The 20,086-nt window shown below is 39.1% G+C and overlaps 1 protein-coding gene across 1 annotated transcript; it reads right to left on the reverse strand.

The window, feature by feature from the left end:
- Positions 1-14,428: 14,428 nt before the first annotated feature.
- On the reverse strand, positions 14,429-16,913 carry LOC109405745 (glucose dehydrogenase [FAD, quinone]). The gene is made up of 2 exons (XM_062842915.1): positions 16,616-16,913; positions 14,429-15,954 (listed from the first exon to the last, which is right to left on the reverse strand). The coding sequence occupies exons 1-2, from the start codon at positions 16,911-16,913 to the stop codon at positions 14,429-14,431; spliced, it is 1,824 nt and encodes a 607-aa protein (XP_062698899.1).
- Between the last annotated feature and the right edge of the window lie 3,173 nt (positions 16,914-20,086).

A 20,086-nucleotide genomic window follows, 5' to 3' on the forward strand; every position in this document is an offset into this window, starting at 1 on the left:
GTTTCAGACCATTTGAGCAAGATCACCTATTATGGGCACTTGCTGCTATAACTCAGTCAATTTTGAACCGAAAATGTTGAATGTTAAAAAAAATCAAGTCAATCGGTTTGAAGTTGACTATAGCAGCAAGTGCCCAAAATAGGTGCCCCTGTTCAAATGATCTCAGACCCGATATTTAATCCGATATATTTGTTGAAAGATCGCTGAAACTTGCTTGGGAAGCTTTGCCAGAAAATATTCCGGAATTCCAACGAAAAATTCTGTAGAGTTCTTCAACAAATTCCTCCAAGTTTAATCCATACACTATTCCAGAAGTCCTCCGGGATTTCACCAGGGGTTTCTCCTGGAATTTCTCCAAAGATTATTCCAATAAATCATCCAACATTTCCTCCGGAAACACTTCTGAGTTTCCCCAATGAGTTCAGAAATTTCTTTGGAATTGTTTGAAGGTTCCTTGAATATTTCAGCAGGAGTCTTTAGAAAATTTCCTAGTGGATTTCTCAAAAGATTCCTCCAAGGATTATTCCAAGGGATCTTCCAAGGATTCTTCCAAGGATTCCTTCAAAGATTCTTTCAGGAATTCCTTCATGGATTTTTTTAAAATTTCTTCATGTTTCTGAATTTTTACCTTAGATTAAATTTTTCACACCTTCGTGTAGGAACTTTTTCAGGAATTCTTCAAGGAATTCTCTCATGTTTTTTTTCCTTAAAAATTAGCCTGGAGGAAATTCCTCCAGAAATCCTGGGATTTCTTACATAAATTTATTCTTCCAAAAAATATTCATAGGATTCCTCAGGAGGAGTTCATGATGAATGTTGTGAAGAAATTCCTGAAGGAATTTTAGAAGAAATTCCCGGCGAAGTTTCTGGAAGAATTCGTAAGGAAATTACGTAAGGAAATATTGAAGAAATAGCCGAAAAATGGAAAATCTGGAGGAACTTTTAATGAAGTTGTTGTAGAAATATTCCTATATATAATATTGCTTTCCTGGAAAAGTTACTAGAGAAATTCCTGGAAGAATTCCTGAAGGGTTTCCTGAAGAATTTCCTGGAGAAATTTTAAGAGAGTTCCTTGGAGAAATTCCAAGCTAAATTCCTGGAGGAATTACTGGGGAAATACCGGACAAAAAAAAACCTTGAGATGTTCTTAGAGGATTTTTTTTGGAGAAATTCCTGAAGAAAACTCTGGAGGGGTTTCTATAGAGGAAAAACCTGGATGTTTTTTTTTAAGATTTTTTGTGACAAATTGTACAGATACAGACAAAATGATGAAGAAATTTATAGATACATTTCTTGTGGTAATCTTTAAGATGTTCTTGGAGGATTTTTTTTGGGAAATTCCTGAAAAAACTCTGGAAGTGGAAATTCTGGGCAAATTCTTGGCGTTATTCCTAATCGTTTTTATTGAGTTTCGAGACGAATCCCGGAGGAATTTCTGTAGGAGTGTCGGAGAGCTGCCGGAGCATTTCTAGGCTGACTTACAAAATTTAAGGGACAATTATTTTTTCAAATACTGGCCAGTGGAACATTGGGCATTTATTATATATTTTTCTACTCATTTAGCATATGTCTCGAAGTTAAATTGGATAAATCTGGTCAACCACAGTTGAGACAAAATTTGGCATTTACAATCGAAACACTAAAAGCGAATCCAGATTAACTTTCGAATCTATATCTAAAAGCTGTATCTGCGCCAATTCAACGGTACAGTGGTTTTTCGGTTTTATCACGCTCAAAAAAAAATTTACCGTGATAAAAACGAAACCGTGAATTTGGCGAAACGAGAAATAAATGTAAATTTTTATCAAAAATTGTTCCGCTGCGAAATATATTAGTCATAGCTTATATTAATTAACTGTTTTGGTGGACTGGACAATGCTGTATTGACTTTATATTGATTTCGGAATGTTTTGAAACAAGTGTGATAAAAACGAAATGAAAATCGTGATAAAATCGAAAAGAAAACCGTGAATTTGGGCGAGTAGTGATTAAAACGACCAATGATAAAACCGAAACGCCACTGTACTAGATAAATTCAATTCAGTTTTACCTTATACATAGTCTCGCAAGCCTCTACAGAAGATCTGAAGTGATCTACTCATCTAATCTAGTAAATGGGAAACTCAGATCGAATATTCATTGGTGGTGCTTTCCGAACGTTTTCTTTCACTTTTGCAAGTGTGAGCAAGCAGGCTTTATATCCAAAACAGCAAGATCTCATATCAACGCAATTTTTCGATTATCTTGTTTTTAGGAGAGGTGAGTTTTTGTTTCAACTCAATAACAAAAGTAGAAAGACAAATTTTCTGTGTATCTTTAGAGACTAAAAATGTTTCAACAAGTTGAAAATTACTACATTTATTAAAACGCAGCCGAGAAACACCGGAAGCCTTACAGCGAATGGCTCGGCAACGTCTTATGGGAGACCTGAATGTACATGATGTACTCCATCAAGAAGTGTACTTCAGTTGAATAAACTCGCTAAATTCGTGGGCTCCTTCCTTGCAATAGTAACGGTTAGCCAGTATAGAGAAAGGGAATCCATTCAAAGTGTGTTTGGAAAAGTAACGCGCTGCTGAGATGTTGCACGTGTATACACTTAGCGGTCTTCTGCCTCTATATCGATCTTCATGCGTCATTCACTCATATTTTATCTCGAAGGTGAGATTTTCAAATGAACAATGCTACTACATTGGTATATAAACTACTGCACATATTTGGGTTAGGGATGTATAATGTATGAAAGTTAAATTGAGATATTTGCTCAACTTAGCTTTTTAGAAATTTAGGAGTTATTGACAAGATGACAAACACAAAGGCGGGGCTATAGGGGTCGCTAATATTTAGGAAGACTATACTGAAAGTGTGGATTTCTTGGAAAATTGCTCTAGAAATTCTTCGAAGGAAAACTCTAGGGATTGTTTCAGGAATTCCTCCAGAGATTTTTTCAAGAAATTCTTCAGCGATGCTTCCAGGAATTTGCTCTAGAAATTCCTCTAAGAAGTTTTCCAGGAATTCCTTTATGAATTCCTTCAGGAAATCTTCCAAGGGTTCCTTCAGGAGATCTTCCTTAAATTTCTTCAGACATTCCTGCAAGATTCTTGCAGTGATTTTTTCTTCCAAAAATTATTCAAAGAATTCAACTGGTATCCTTTGGAGCTTTTATATGAAATCCTCAAAGAATTCCTTCAGAAAATGTCGCAGGGATTCTTCTAAGTTTTTCAGGGAGATTCTCCGGAAATTCTTTCTGTAATTCGTTTGGGAATTTCTCTACAAGAACCTCCAAGTATTTTTCTAGAGATTTTTCCAGGAATTTCTGGAGAAGTTTCTTCTGGAATTCTTTATATGTGATTCCTTCAAGACTCCCCAAAATTCCACCTTAAAACTTAGAAACCCTCCAATGTTCGCTTAGAAACCAAAATTTAATAATGATATAAAATGCATAATACTATATAGTCGACATTGGAGAATGTTAAATTATGCTTTTAACCCTCGAGCGATCGCGCTGTTGTATTTTGTGCAACACGTTGAAAAAATCTCGCTTTTTGTACTCAGCATTAGTGTGGTGCTGACGCAGGTAGTCAACCGCGCGAGTTACGGAAGATTAATACCAGGAATTCAAAATTTTGATGAATTACTGATTTTTTTTAGATGTTTTTCAATATTTTTGTGCAATTGATTCAAAGAAGGAACATCTTTGTTATCACAGACTTTGACAGATTTCCTTCGTTTTTTTTTAGATATTTTCAGTACAGGCATTCTTCGATATAACGTACCCTCGATATACACACTCAGATTCAATTTCGTTGTTCGGTAATTATTTTGCTGGAAAATTTCGGTAAAGTGATAAAAATACCGTATTTCGGTAATTATAGTTTATTTTACAAAAATTCGGTGATTTTGTTACCGATCCGTTTGTAATTCGATACTGTGGTGACAGCATCATCTGTCAAATAATTTTCCGTACGCACTGTAAAATCGGGATTCTACCATATACTGTAAAAAACGCTACCGAAAAAGTTTGTAAATCGCACTCTACTTTACCGAAATTCCGTAAAATTGCGAGCATCAAATTCGAAACGTCAAACTGGTGATAGATAAAATTCACATGTTGGTTTCAGTCAGAACTTCGAAGTATTATAAGTGCCCTCCAACAAAATCTAGTTTAATGGCCTCGGAAACGCGATATTGGTAAATGGAGCATTGCGTTTACTGGAATTGAGTAAGTATTCGTACATAAATTAATGTTCGCCTTCCCCCATGTAGTCAACATTCCGTATCAGCCTCTCCGCAGTTGTTCGCATGATTGAATGGGTGCAAACTCGCTACACGTTCCTGCTACGAATCAAACTACAAACAACTAAGTGAAAGTGACGCAATTTAAAGGCAAATTATAAGCAGAAACGTTAAAATTCTCCAAAAAGATGATAAATAAAAAGCTAAAGCCCAGGCTGCAATTTTAATTTTAAGAAGTACCGAAAATCTGTAAAAAAATTGATGAAAACATTGAATCACCGAAATCCTACGGTAATTCTGCAACTCACATTACCGGAGAAATTCGGTAATTTGTGACAGCCTTCCCAAAATTTCATTTACCGGATGATCGGTACTTGTTTCGATTACCGAACGGATTACCGAACGTTCAGCTGTTGAGAATTCGATAAAAAATTACCGGATGCTGTAAAAAAAATCTAAGTGTGTAGCGAATTCGATATAACGTACATTTTGCTTCGATATAACGTGCATCATTGTAATTTTGATTTTTTTCCCAGGAGAAACCCTCAGATAAACTACGAAATCACTCAAATCAATGATTTGTTGGAGCATTTGCCTTGTTACCTAAAATTAGCGCAATTTGGGGAAAATTTTTGTGAACGTTATATCGAAGCACAAAAAAAGAAATAAGTTTTTCGTGAAAACTCATGTTTTTCATTATTGGTTTTGTGAATTTCATCGAAATGATTATTTAGGGTTAATTTCACGTCGAATACATTACAACTAACATAAAAATATTATTTTTTTCTACTTCGATATAACATACACTTTAATATAACGAACAAAGATAATTTTTTTTGTACGTTATATCGAAGAGTACCTGTAATAACAAACATAGTAGTATGATGAAACTCTACTGCATCTTGCAAGTATTTTTAAAATGGTCGTGCTAACCACATTCTCTAGAAAATGTTCAATTTGTAAGAAAGTTTAGAATCTAAAAATTATGCAAATATAACAAAAAAACCTGAATCAATCCACCTATGGTGAACAGAACCCTTCTTACACTTATTAAAATTATTGTTGTATTATTCGTATGTATGATTGTGAATTTTGGTCATTCTAGAAAATATTGTAGTTGATTGCTTTCCATAATAGAATCATCGACCATGTAGTTGAGCCTACCAGATTTTTTTGTCTCAAAAGCGTAAATTTTATTACTCCTTAGTACTCCTGGAAAGTACTCGGAAACAAAATGTCCAAACGGCATGAAATTTAATAGCATACTACTAGGATGCTGTAGCTTTCATTTGGTGCTGAGAGAACTCAAATCGATTGACACACGGCTGATTCATTTATTATGAAGCATTTTGTCAAAGACCTCTTAAAAAGTTAAGTTGTATTACTCCAAAGTACTCCCCGAAAGATATCTCGGTTACAAAATGTCCAATCGGAATGAAATTCAAAAGCGTTCTTCTAGGATGCAGTAGCTTTCGTTTCGGGCCTTAAGAACCCGAATCGGTTGATAGATGGCTGAGAAATTTATGGTGATACACTTTGTCAAAAATCTCGAAAATAATTAAGTTGTACTACTCCCTAGCACTCTTTGAAAGATATCTCGGTAACCGAACGACCAATCAAAATAAAATTCAATAACGTTCTACTAGGATGTAGTAGCTTTCATTTGCTTCCAAGAGAACTCAAATCGGTCAACAGACGGCTGAGAACCGTGAGTGAAATTTTTTGTAACACACACACACACACACACACACACACACACACACACACACACACACACACACACACACACACACACACACACACACACACACACACACACACACACACACACACACACACACACACACACACACACACACACACACACACACACACACACACACACACACACACACACACACACACACACACACACACACACACACACACACACACACACACACACACACACACACACATACACAGCATCTTGGGGTGTTGATCGACGACCGGCTAAACTTCAACAGTCATGTCGACTACGCCTGCGAGAAAGCGGCCAAAGCAATCGCAGCGTTGACCAGGATCATGTCAAACAGATCGGCAGTCAGTAGCGGTACGAGGAGACTCCTTGCCAGCGTGTCGACGTCGGTACTTCGGTACGGCGCTCCTGTCTGGGCAGCTGGACAGCTATCGAAGAGGAACCTGGCGCGGCTGAATAGCACATACAGGCTGATGGCTATGAGAGTAGCCAGTGCATACCGAACCATATCCACGGAAGCGGTCTGCATCATAGTGGGAATGATCCCCATAAAAATCGTACTGGAAGAAGACTGCGAATGTTACAACCGCCGAGGAACGACAGGATCCCGCAAGAATGCGAGAGCTGACTCGATGAGAAAGTGGCAGCTGGACTGGGATAGCGCCGGAAACGGAAGATGGACCCATCGGCTCATTCCAAACGTTTCGGTATGGGTGGACAGAAAACACGGAGAAGTTAACTTCCATCTGACACAGTTCCTGTCAGGCCATGGTTGCTTTAGGAAGTATCTGCACCGATTCGGCCACGCAGAGTCCCCACTTTGCCCGGCCTGTCCGAACGAGGAGGAGACACCGGAGCACGTGGTATTCTACTGCCCACGGTTCATGGCGGAACGTAGCGAGATGCAAGCGAGTAGCGTTGGCAATCTGAACGCGAACAACATCATTACGGAGATGTGCCAGAACGAAGCTACGTGGAGCGCGGTGAATAGGTCAGTTGTACAGATCATGTCGTCGTTGCAGCGAAAATGGCGGGAGGATCAGAGGATGGCTGATCGCGAACGGAGTAGGCATGATCCATCGTCGGGGACATGATCGAGTAGTTCGTGGCGTAGTACCGGTTTTGAGTCGTCGGGGCGCTGGTGAACCGGAAGCCAACCACCAACCGGAATCGCCAGACCGACCTCGGCACTTCACTGGTCGGGATTTTCGGTGTCGGGAGAACTTCCACTGCCGGGGTTGTCTCCGTCGGAGTAGGCTAGGTCCACCGCCGGGGACTAGACCGAGTAGTTCCGCGTAAAAAGCACCGGAGCTTGGTCGTCGGGGCGCCTGTGAACCGGAAGCCGACCTCAACCGGAATCGCAGAACCGACCTCGGCACCTACCCGGGAAGTTCGGTTTCGGAAGATCTTCCACTGTCGGGGAACTCTTCGTCGGAGCAGGATAGATTCACCGCCGGGGACTACCCGAGTAGTACGCGAGAGTGCTAAAGGCTACATTGTCGCTTCCAGAAGACCTGTTTTATCAGCGGAATAGAGAACTGCATGAGGAGTGTTAGTAACCGTAATCAATCGCTAAATGGCGAACAAATTAGTACTAACACATTACTAACTGGAGCTAAATGGCTCGGCATGTGGCATGGTAAATGTGGCTAACACAGTAGAAGGTCGCTAAATGGCGACACTTTAATCAAAATAGAATAACAAATTACACGGGAGCCAAACGGCTCAGTACGAAGACTAGAATAACGAATTGGTGATGGTGCACAAGGCACATAACGCCTCCCCTCCGAAGAAATACTGCATGGTGGTACCGGAGGGGAATTTAAGGTGGAGGTGAACTAGGAGAGTGTTTTTAGTGGGTAGGCGCACATTCGAATCCCACACAGCGTCTTTAGAAGATTTTTGGACTCCTAGAATAAAAAAAAAAAAAAAAAAAAAAACACACACACACATACACACACACACACACACACACACACACACGCACATACAGACATTTGCTCAATTCGTCGAGCTGAGTTGATTGGTATATGTGACTCGGCCCTGCGGGCCTCGGATCGAAAGTCGGTTTTCCAAGCGGTATTTATACCCTTCTTATGGGTGTAAGAAGGGTAAAAAAGGCTTTTCCTACATACATTCCATGATATTTTTGCTACTGTCGATTAAGCTCAAATATTACAAAGAGATAGTAGTTTTTATGTATTTGTAGCAATTGCATTTTCATGTATAACTAACTTGTGAAACCAAATATGATCATAAAAAATCTGTTGACAGACGGATGAGAAATTTATTATGATACATTTTATCAAAAATCTCTCAAAAGCGTAAATTTCATTACTCCTTAGTACTCGTGGAAAGATATCTCGGAAACAAAATGTCTAAACGGCATGAAATTTAATAGCATACTACTAGGATGCTGTAGCTTTCATTTGATGCTGAGAGAACTCAAATCGATTGACACACGGCTGATTCATTTATTATGAAGCATTTTGTCAAAGACCTCTTAAAAAGTTAAGTTGTATTACTCCAAAGTACTCCCCGAAAGATATCTCGGTTACAAAATGTCCAATCGGAATGAAATTCAAAAGCGTTCTTGTAGGATGCAGTAGCTTTCGTTTCGGGCCTTAAGAACCCGAATCGGTTGATAGACGGCTGAGAAATTTATGGTGATACACTTTGTCAAAAATATCTAAAATAATTAAGTTGTACTACTCCCTAGCACTCTTTGAAAGATATCTCGGTAACCGAACGTCCAATCAAAATAAAATTCAATAGCGTTCTACTAGGATGTAGTAGCTTTCATTTGCTTCCAAGAGAACTCAAATCGGTCAACAGACGGCTGAGAAGCGTGAGTGAAATTTTTTGTAACATACACACACACACACACACACACACACACACACACACACACACACACGCACACACACACACACACACACACACACACACACACACACACACACACACACACACACACACACACACATACACACACGCACATACAGACATTTGCTCAACTCGTCGAGCTGAGTTGATTGGTACATGTGGCTCGGCCCTGCGGGCCTCGGATCGAAAGTCGGTTTTCCAAGCGGTATTTATACCCTTCTTATGGGTGTAAGAAGGGTAAAAATGTTCATGGTTGCTGCTACTGTAAATATATTCAAAAAATAAAAATAAAAAATGCTGACAAAGTGGCAAAAGTATGATGAAACATATTGGATCTTCACAACTCATATTTCAACGGACAATTGATACAATTTTACCCACGCTCTCTTACTTGATTGCCTCAACCACAGATAGTCTCAATAGAATGGCGTCTAATTAAGACGGAAGCCTCACGGTCTCACAAGACACATTAAGCATTTTTGCTATACGTTTACGCTAAGCTTCAATATGTATATCTGAAAAGCTTTAGCCATCACGAGACGATTTTAAGCTTCAAAGCACGTTGCACACGTAGAGCTTAAGTGAATCGCACTAGCACTAGTAAAATGAAACGAACTCAAATCGTGTCAGTTCGCCTGGGTGCAGATGTACCATGTTATCCAATTTCTGAAACAAAGTTCAAACCAAAGTTCAAACAGATTTTTTTTTCCAATTACATATTAGCATTCTTCCACATTTTAATGAACATGCAAGTACTGTAATCCGGGGCAACAATGATCAAAAATTTAAGTTTTTCTTGATTAATTGCCGTGTACAAGCAAACGTTACATGTTTTATATTTTTAAAACCAGTACTGCCTCTGATTAATATTATCAAAACCTTTTTTAAGTCAATGAATAAGCGTTCTGCAATCTTTTTCCGGCCTATTTCAGAGATCAAATCATCTACAAGCTCGACTATAGCGTTTGAGGTACCACAACCATAATATGGTTGTTGTAAAATTCGTGTAATACAGAAACATCTCTTTCGGGCTTTTTCCTCAAGTAATCCTTGCATTACCAGTACTCTTAGCATGTAATCCGTGTTCGTGCATAATCTGCCATAGCTGGTCTCGATCGATTGTATCATACGCCGATTTAAAATCGATGAACAAGTGATGTGTGGGCACGTTGTATTTGCGGCATTTCTTGGCGGATGGCCAACATCTGGTCCGTTGTAGCGCGATCACCCATAAATCCAGACTGCCCCACAAACTCTCTTGCAATCGGTGATAGACGACAGCATAAAGTTTGAGAGAGTATTTTATAAGTAGTGCTCAGTAGTGTGATAGCGCGATAGCTCCTGCAATCAGGTTTATTTGATTAAGGACACAAGCCTTGAAATTCCAGTCAGGGATGGCATTCCGCACTGAAAATGTGCACACTGCAGTTCAATTTCATATTTTAACCGCGCATACTTGCACACACACTGAGGAGCATGCCATCCCTGAATCCAGTTCAACATTGCATCAGAAAATTCGACGGCCTACGTTTTTTGAGTTATTGACAGATGTAGTTTATTCTGAACATATACTGCACAAAAACATCAATAATACGTTTCATATAATAATTCGAAAACCAGTAGGCCATGGAAATTACACATTTTTATTATTTTTTTTTTCAATTTTCAACGTTAATCTTCTATGTACCAAGTTCTGTTTTAGTTATTGTTTGTCATATCTGCATCAGAAAATATTTTCAATTCAAATGAATTCTCGTAGAAACACCAAAATAAGCTCAAAATACTGACTAAAAAATATTTTTAAATTGGCTCCAAAATAATAGACTGGGGAACTTTGGCGTCTAAGAAAGAGTTGTTTATTTTGTCAAAATGAACATCTTTGCCGAAAACACAAAGCCTCTAGAAAGTAAAAATAAAAAGTTAGATGCTGGTGCCACCTATGCGGATAAGTTGAGAGCTCCTGAAATCTTGGCAGTTAATGCCCCTGATTATTACAAAAAAAAATGTCGAAGACACTATGTGCCACAAATGCTTCGTTTCAGAGTAAATAGTTTTGTCCTGCTAGATTGCAATGCTAGCCTTTAGTGCATTGGTAATGTCGTATGGATTACTGCACGAATTTATTTTGGCCTGCTTACTTTGACGTACACTCCCGTTCAAAAGTTTGGGGTCACCCCCTCAAAAACATGTCATTTTTTAGGCCCATATCTCCGCCAATTTGCGCCCGATTTCAAAACCCTAGGTTTCATTCAAAAGATAATAAGTCAAAGAAACTTTGAACATGATTTAAAAGAAACTTTTTCAAAAAATTTTGTATGTAAACTTAACCCAAAGTTGCCAAATTTTCTAAAAAATGAATATAAACTTACGGCAGTGTCGCTGGAAATTGGGTCGACCAAATTTTAAGATGAGTGCGGTAATATGACCCATTTTCCATTAGCTTTCAACTGCTTTTTACAGAACTTAGCTAAAAAAATCTAGAAAAAAAGTTATTAAGTAAAATGATCCTTGATGTCATCGACCAAAAGTTTGGGGTCACCCCTCAATATGATGTATCGGCCAAAAGTTTGGGGTCACTATCGTAAAACATGGAAAAGTGATTTGTTGATATCTTTGTCATCTTTCATTCAATTTTAATTCTTCTTGGCTTATTTGAAACAAAATGAATGATACTTACTGCATAGACATTGAACCACTCATATTTGTTGAAATTTACATACTAAAACTTAACGTAAAGTTGCCTCATTTTTTGAAGCGTGGTAAAATGTGCTAACTTTACATAACATTTTTATATACAAAAATCGTTAAATACGTTAAGTTGAAGACACCAAGCGTAAATTTAGTTAATTATCTTTGAAATGAGCCAAAAATAATTAAAATTGAACTATAGATGACGAAGATATCACCAAATTACTTTTCCATGTTTTACGAAAGTGACCCCAAACTTTTGGCCGATACATCATATTGAGGGGTGACCCCAAACTTTTGGTCGATGACATCAAGGATTAATTTACTTAATAACTTTTTTTCTGGATTTTTTAGCTAAGTTCTGTAAAAAGCAGTTGAAAGCTAATAGAAAATGGGTCATATTACCGCTCTCATCTTAAAATTTGGTCGACCCAATTTCCAGCGACACTGCCTTAAGTTTATATTCATTTTTTAGAAAATTTGGCAACTTTGGGTTAAGTTTACATACAAAATTTTTTGAAAAAGTTTCTTTTAAATCATGTTCAAAGTTTCTTTGACTTATTATCTTTTGAATGAAACCTAGGGTTTTGAAATCGGACGCAAATTGGCGGAGATATGGGCCTAAAAAAATGACATGTTTTTGAGGGGGTGACCCCAAACTTTTGAACGGGAGTGTATGAGCGGTGTCGGCACCTCCCAAACGACAAATTTTCTGTGAGGGTAAGCAGATCAGCATAAATTCGTGCAGTGGACCATAGGGTTTCGAACTACTTGGGCACCCGAGTCAATTCCCGGCACACCCACAGTCAATGAGCTACACTTTTACTCTGAAGCCGCACAAGTGCTCAAAACAATTATTATACGCATTCGAGTGAACTTCGGCAGCACAAACATGGGTGCCGAAGTGATTTCCCATTTGATTTTGCTGGAAGTTCGGCACTGGTGCCGAGAATTGGCGCTGGACTAGGTGCAGTAAACTTGTTCAAAATCAACTTTCCGACAGAAAATCTTCACAACAATCACTGATAACAACAAGTTCACGCAATAGGGCACTGCACTGTTTTGATTTTGTATGGGATTTTGACGTTTCGTGGCCTTGTTGTTTACAAAATTTCTGTAAGAGTGAAAGAGAAGGAGATAATTTCATGCACTGCCCTATAAGGTACGGTCGTTTCGTCGTGAATTTAGGTACTGTGCATCGTGACTGTCCTTAGAAACCGACATCACACCAGTCAGGGGCTGTCCATTTATTACGTATGGAAATTTTCAAGAATTTTCGACACCCCTACCACCCCTTGTAAGATTTTTTGTATGAGAAGCCAAATATTTTTATATGGCGCGTTAGATTTCTCAAACAACACCTTCCCCCCTCCCCTCATAAACCCTTACGTAATTAATGGACATCCCCTGAACCTGGTCATTTTGTATGAAAAATGGCTGATGGTCTTATTGCTTTGCATGACACTGTACATCAATCGTTTTTATTAAGGACGAACGTCTTGAAATCCTTTAACAGTGCATCAGAACTTCAAACGCACAAATCTCAAGAAGCAAGCTTCACACAACAGTGCATTTAATTATTCTGGTCTTGCTCACTCGTAACAAGCTTAAAATAAGAAGATCAGGTGCGCTGGTTTTGCTTACGAAGAGATTTGTGCCCTCGAAATCGTGAGTAGGTGCTAAAGTCGGCCATTGTGGCGGCCATTTTGGGATTCTAACAAGTCTGTCCTTAAGCGAGTATTACTTAAGGTAGGAGGATTCGTCATTGACATAATTGTCATCATTGAAAATTTAAAAGTTGTTTTTTCGCTTGAAACTAAAATGTTTGAAACGAAAATGTATTCACTGTATGCACTCCATTCTCCACCCGCAAGACAGTAAATACATTTTCACGAATGACGAATCCTTTAACCTTAACTTGGATTCATAACATGATTTTCAGTCAATAACGGCACCGGATACGTTGTTACAGTCATGCTCCAGCCCAGGGATGCCAGATATTTTTTTTAAAATCTGTACGACATCCTGAGTCCTATATGTACAAAATTCGAAAAAAAAACCTGTATCCCAAAGAAAATAAATGAATTGATTCCGCTAGCCTAAATTTGTATTCCATACAAAACGCAATTTGTTTGAATGCTCGAAAATCTGTACAATGCAGATAAATTTATCTAAGTGTACAGAAGACATCTCTGCTCTAGCCTCCGTTCTACGATATACATACAGTGAAAAAGTTTGCTTCATAAGCAGATGGTCATGGGTTCGATCCCAGCCCGGCCCTTTCGTCAGTTGCTTTTTCCCCCTGAGAGCAGCTGACACCTGACTCTCTTCTGAGCATATGCTCTAACGGACCCGGAAACTTGGATATCGGCTGAACGGCAACTCATAATGGACCCCCAATCGGACATGAAAAGGAACAAGAGCCACACATCAACATCCTCGTGCTTATCATTCCACATACCATGATAGGGTAGAAAGAGAAAGCAGCGCAACGGCAACCAATTGGGTATAGTAGAATTAAAATAGAATACATGTAGGTGCTGTACAACTTGTAAGTACAGCTTCCAATTGGAATCGCTCACGCAGTGCCCTAGTGGATAAAAGAGCTGTAAATTAGGTTATGTGATTGAAGAATAAAAGTAAGTAATCACTCTAATAAATGCTTCACTTACGCAGTACTTTCCCTGATAAGTAAATAGGCTTTGGACTGTGATTGGTGAAAAAATAGAAATAAATCAATCATATGTCAGCTGTCCCAATATTTTCTGTATCACTTTATGCTAATGAAAGTGTGGTAGTCGAATAGCTTCGTTTTCAACGCTGCACTAGGTCATTTCACTAACCAGTAGACGATAGTTTCCTTCGTTTCCCCTCAAAGTTTTATAAACTCGTGCACCGTTTGCCACTACGTGCCCAGTGCTGCTTCACCATATCAGCTGCCTTCTCGCCAATCATAAAAACAACCCCATTCGGGTGTCCGGCGATTGGCAAAGGAATTACGGAAGTGTCTACCACGCGCAAATTCCTTACACCGTGCACCTGCAGCTCGGGGTTGACGACGGCCGTGGGATCACTCGCCGGTCCCATTTTGCACGTTCCCGACTGGTGGTGGATATTCTTGCCCAGCTGCCGGACAACGCATCTCCAGTATCGGTTGCTTCTGAACCGTAGATGGGCACAGGCTGGTACCGGCGTTGGATCCAGGCGGGCTCCGTATTGAGCGAAGCTTTGCGATTCAGCTATTCTAATTACCATTTTCATACCATCTATTAGGGTGATAATATCGTGTTGGTTGCTCAGATAGTTAGGTTCCATGAGTGGCGGCACAAACGGATTGGAGGATTTCAGAGAAATTCTGCCACGACTCCTCGGACGCATTATGACGGGGAACAGGCTGAACCTATCGTGTCCTGGGAAGTTGACGAATATGCTGCCGTTAATGAGCTGCGGAATTCCAAGCAGTTCAAAGCCAGCGTCTGTGTTCTCTCCGTTGAGATATGTTGAAACGAGCATAATCTCTATGTCGGGGTATTCTGCGGGTAGAATCGAGTGAGGAGTTTTGACGAAGGCGATTGACTCGAACCGAGCTGGAATCGAGAATGGACCGGTGTGGTTTGTGATGTATTCTTGAAATAGTTCAGCCGTTGTTTTATCCGGAACCATTGTGACAGTTTGATTGAGAAGAAAGTTCAGATCAGTGTACGTACAGTGATCGTGCAGGTTATATCCAACATTGAGGGATTGAATGACGGGTATTCCATGAGTTTCTAGATGGCGTTGCGGTCCGATCCCTGACAACATCAGTAACTGAGGCGAAGCAATAGCACCGGCACACAGAATGACTTCTTTGCGAGTTTTCACTTTATGCAGAATGCCGTGCTTCATAAATTCCACTCCATAAGCAGTTGTTGTTGGTGCGTCAATCAGGACTTTTGTAACGCGAGATTCCATAGAAATGTGCAAATTTGGTCTGTCTTTTACAGGGTGAAGATAGTCTCGAGCGGCACTGTACCGCTGACCTTCATAAGTTGTTGAACGTATTTTGTAATACCCAAGTTGTTTTTGAGCATACGGATCAATTTCATTGTATCCAAAATTGTCCATTGCACGTTTGAACTTATCGAGTAATGGCGTTTCGAAAGGATTTTCAGAGATTTTTATATAGCTTCCCTCGCCTTTCAAGAAATACGGTAACACTTCTTCATAGCTCCAACCGTAGTTTCCAGCCGCTGCCCAGTCGTCATAGTCAAGCCCATGGCCTCGCGTATAAACCATAAAGTTCAACAAACTCGATCCCCCTAAGCCACGGCCCCGTGGCCAAGGACAAGTCCCATTTGGAAGACTCATGCATGCAGTTGCCATCGGTTGCGGGTGGTAGTTCCAGTTGTAGTCTAAACGAAACGAAGAAGTTCAAGCTTTGAGTATGCTTGCTTTCCATTTCAAAGAAACTTTTACGAACCGGTCTTCACGTTCAGTGGCGCTGTCATCGGTACACTCAAACCTCCATTTAGGTAGGATCCATTTAGGTAAAATCTATTTAGGTCCCTCCATTTAGGTAACGTTACCTAAATAGAATTTGGTTGTGTTCAGAACAGTTGGAGTACTTATGATTGATGACGTCATACCCGACATTAACCTATCATTCACCTGTTTTTATTTAGGCCTCCAAACCCAACATAGACCCAACAGTTGTTCGATGTTGGTCCAACAGTGGCCCAACATACGATAAAAATTTACCCGACATTGACCCGACATTCAACAATGTTTCAGTCTGGCGGAATTTTTCAGGGTTTTTTGTGTTCCGCGCCCAGTTAGTCATTTGCATGACAATTCTCACCTGAGACCCTTCAAAACCCCCGAAAACGCCCCTGAAGCCCCTCCCCTACAGAAACTCCCTTGAAAGTTCTCTGAAACTCCACATGACCATCTTTAAATCTCCTATTCGAGTTACTCTCCCTAGTTAAACTTCTTTGCAACCTTGTATTCCATTTAGGTAATGAACTGAATCCATTTAGGTAATGAATCCATTTAGGTAAAAATTCTATTTAGGCAGTCCCGACCCATTACCTAAATGGAGGTTTTGGTGTACACTGAGAAGCACATTTTCCTCCTTGCCTGCTTCCAACAGCAGAACCGACCAATTTGGATTTTCACTAAGCCGGTTGGCCATTACACAACCACCCGTTCCTGCGCCCACCACTATGAAGTCGTACTGCTGATCGAATTCCACCGTATCGCGAATGTAGGCCGATGCATTTCCGTACAGATAATCGGCATTGAAGGTTCTGAACGCGTTTTCTATGTCATCCCCGACGGGCGAATTGTTAGTGATTGCCAGAAGGATCGCGAGAATTCCGTTCGACATGATGGTTTGTTAGTAAATGACCTGGAGTTTGCAATTTGGAACCAAGCTTAACGCATTTAATGGGGTGTTGTTGTTTTTCGGCTCCAAGGCATGTACGTGATGATGATAGTACGCTCGATAGTTTTAGTGGGAATGAAAAGTATGAGATTCGTTCAAAAAGTTTAACGAATATGATCTTATTTTCGAAAAGTACATGAATTACTCATTCTAAACTCACATGTATTATGATATGTCACTCTGTAAGAAAAATGTTTAGAATAAGTAATACTACGGACCACCTGTTCAGGTGGTGAAAGTTGGACACAAACATGCGTGTCCAATGTTCATTCTTTCAGGTATGTCCATGAAGCCCGAATCCTCTTATTTAAGGCAAGATTCCACTTTGAAAGTACTACCAACAAGACTTTCATTTTTGATTAAAAATACTTATGTTACACGATCAAATTGTTTTTTTTGGAGCTCTTTGCTCTTTGGCATGTCAATATTGCATTTGAAGTCCATGCAGGGGTTACAGGAATAAGCTTTTTTTTATGATAGGGGATTATGAAAAAAAAGAAGAATTTAACCATAAAATTAGAAGTACGTGTATCTCTCGTAGCTAGTCAATACAAACATATTCACTTTTTAGTTAGCTTATCACCTTGGAAATTGCTATACATATCTCAGTTGTGACATCAGATTTATGATGAATGTTACGGCTACGCAAACAACGCCTTACTGAAATGTAACATACCTAGATGATAAATCCTCCTCCTCTCCTTGGCGTAACGTCCTCACTGGGACAAAGCCTGCTTCTCAGCTTAGTGTTCTATGAGCACTTCCACAGTTATTAACTGAGAGCTTCCTCTGCCAATGACCATTTTGCATGCGTATATCGTGTGGCAGGCACGAAGATACTCTATGCCCAAGGAAGTCAAGGAAATTTCCTTTACGAAAAGATCCTGGACCGACCGGGAATCGAACCCGTCACCCGCAGCATGGTCATGCTGAATACCCGTGCGTTTACCGCCTCGGCTATATGGGCCCTTTTAGATGATAAATAATAAGATGATATCAATAACTACGTGAATATGAACGTTCTGTAGAAACGGAAGCATCACTCTCACAATGTTGGTAGTAATAAAGTTTAATAATAAGTTGATAAGAAGAGCGAATATTAGTTTATATAACTTTAACACTCCTGTCCAGCTCTGAATTTCACCTTTTCTGATTGCTCTCTGACTAGAAAATTATTAACTGTATACACAATAAAAAGAAACTAAACAAGAGTTTTGAGGTTTCTCTGCTACAAACTCTGAATAATTTAGGGTATAGCGAAGCCATATTGAATATTAGGGTATAGCGAGCCATTTCTGCAGTGGCCGGTATTTGGGGCAGTCTTTGCTATAACTCAGTCAATTCCAAATCAATTGACTTGAAATTTTGTACTATACGTATGTATCTCACCGTTTTCCAAAATTGTGTCAATCGGTTCAAAATTGGCTGAGTTTAAGCAGATACATAAGTGCCAGAATAGGAGCCCTGCCGAGATGGTTGATTGATTGATTTGTCTTTATTAAAGAGACTTTCAGCCCTTCACAGGTGCCGAGATGGTTCCATTTCCCTAACACGTTAAAATCAATTCCTGGAAATATTCTTGGGCTTCGTGGCCGTGCGGCTAGAGGCGTCAGTCATCTAGACGTTTCGTAAGCCTCGGAGTGTGGGTTCGATTCCCGCTCCAGTCGGGGAAAACTTTTCGTCAAACGGAAAATTCTCCACTGGGCGTTATGTGTGTTGTCCGTTGTCATATATGTTAGTGCTTGTTCAGTCTGTACAACCTCTGGTTGAAGACGGTGTAGTGTCTTTTTTTTTTAATTTCCAATAGACTGTTTGATAAAATTTCTAGGCAACCTTACGAGAAAATTGTTTCTGTTTAATTATAAAAAATAAAGTTCTAGGAAGAAAAATAAGATTTATCCAGGTGAAATTTGTCTTTAAATTCGTAAGGATTCCATATCCTTATTTCGTTACACGAGTTTTCCTTGTCCATAAAATAAGAAACATTCGAATTTAAGCCAAAAATATTGAGATCAAGAGGTGCTGCAAACGCCTTAAACTTGGATTTTCGAGAATTGTCATCTGGAGGAAAGTTTATCAGCGGGATGAAGTTAATCACTAGGGGATCCACGTTCTTCAATCTCTGAGGAATGGAAGACTTATTGTTGTTAATTAATTATGTGTTTATTATTGAAGATTTTATGATAATTGTCATGTCAATGAGTTGAGATAAAAATAACGATTTTTATGATCAAAGACTAGTTTTCAAAACATCGCCTCCCATTAACTCTTTTATTCATTCTCAAAACTCAAGACATTAAGTAAAAATGGTTAATGGTAACACTCCCGATCAAAAGTTTGGGGTCACCCCCTCAAAAACATATCATTTTTTTAGGCCCATATCTCCGCCAATTTGCGTCCGATTTCAAAACCCTAGGTTTCATTCAAAAGATAATAAGTCAAAGAACCTTTGAACATGATTTAAAAGAAACTTTTTCAAAAAAAATTGTATGTAAACTTAACCCAAAGTTGCCAAATTTTCTAAAAAATGAATATAAACTTACGGCAGTGTCGCTGGAAGTTGGGTCGACCAAATTTCAAGATGAGAGCGGTAATATGACCCATTTTCTATTAGCTTTAAACTGATTTTTTACAGAAATTAGCTAAAAAATCTAGAAAAAAAAAGTTATTAAGTAAATTAATCCTTGATGTCATCGACCAAAAGTTTGGGATCACCCCTCAATATGATGTATCGGCCAAAAGTTTGGGGTCACTTTCGTAAAACATGGACATGTGAATTGGTGATATCTTCATCATCTATAGTTCAATTTTAATTATTTTTGGCTCATTTCAAAGATAATTAACTAAATTTACGATTGATGTCTTCAACTTAACGTATTTAACGATTTTTGTATATAAAAATGTTTTGTAAAGTTAGCTTATTTTACCACGCTTCAAAAAATGAGGCAACTTTACGTTAAGTTTTAGTATGTAAATTTCAACAAATATGTGTGGTTCAATGTCTATGCAGTAAGTATCATTCATTTTGTTTCAAATAAGCCAAGAAGAATTAAAATTGAATGAAAGATGACAAACATATCAACAAATCACTTTTCTATGTTTTACGATAGTGACCC

This window comes from Aedes albopictus, chromosome 3 (assembly GCF_035046485.1).
Source record: "Aedes albopictus strain Foshan chromosome 3, AalbF5, whole genome shotgun sequence".
Lineage (NCBI taxonomy): Eukaryota > Metazoa > Arthropoda > Insecta > Diptera > Culicidae > Aedes > Aedes albopictus.

Excerpts from the sequence above, each read along its gene's own strand:
- LOC109405745 (XM_062842915.1), bottom strand. The coding sequence starts at position 16,913 with ATGTCGAACGGAATTCTCGCGATCCTTCTGGCAATCACTAACAATTCG. Across the intron at positions 15,955-16,615 it reads ACACCAAAACCTCCATTTAG|CTTCGTTTCGTTTAGACTAC; the intron begins GTAATGGGTCGG and ends AAGCTTGAACTT.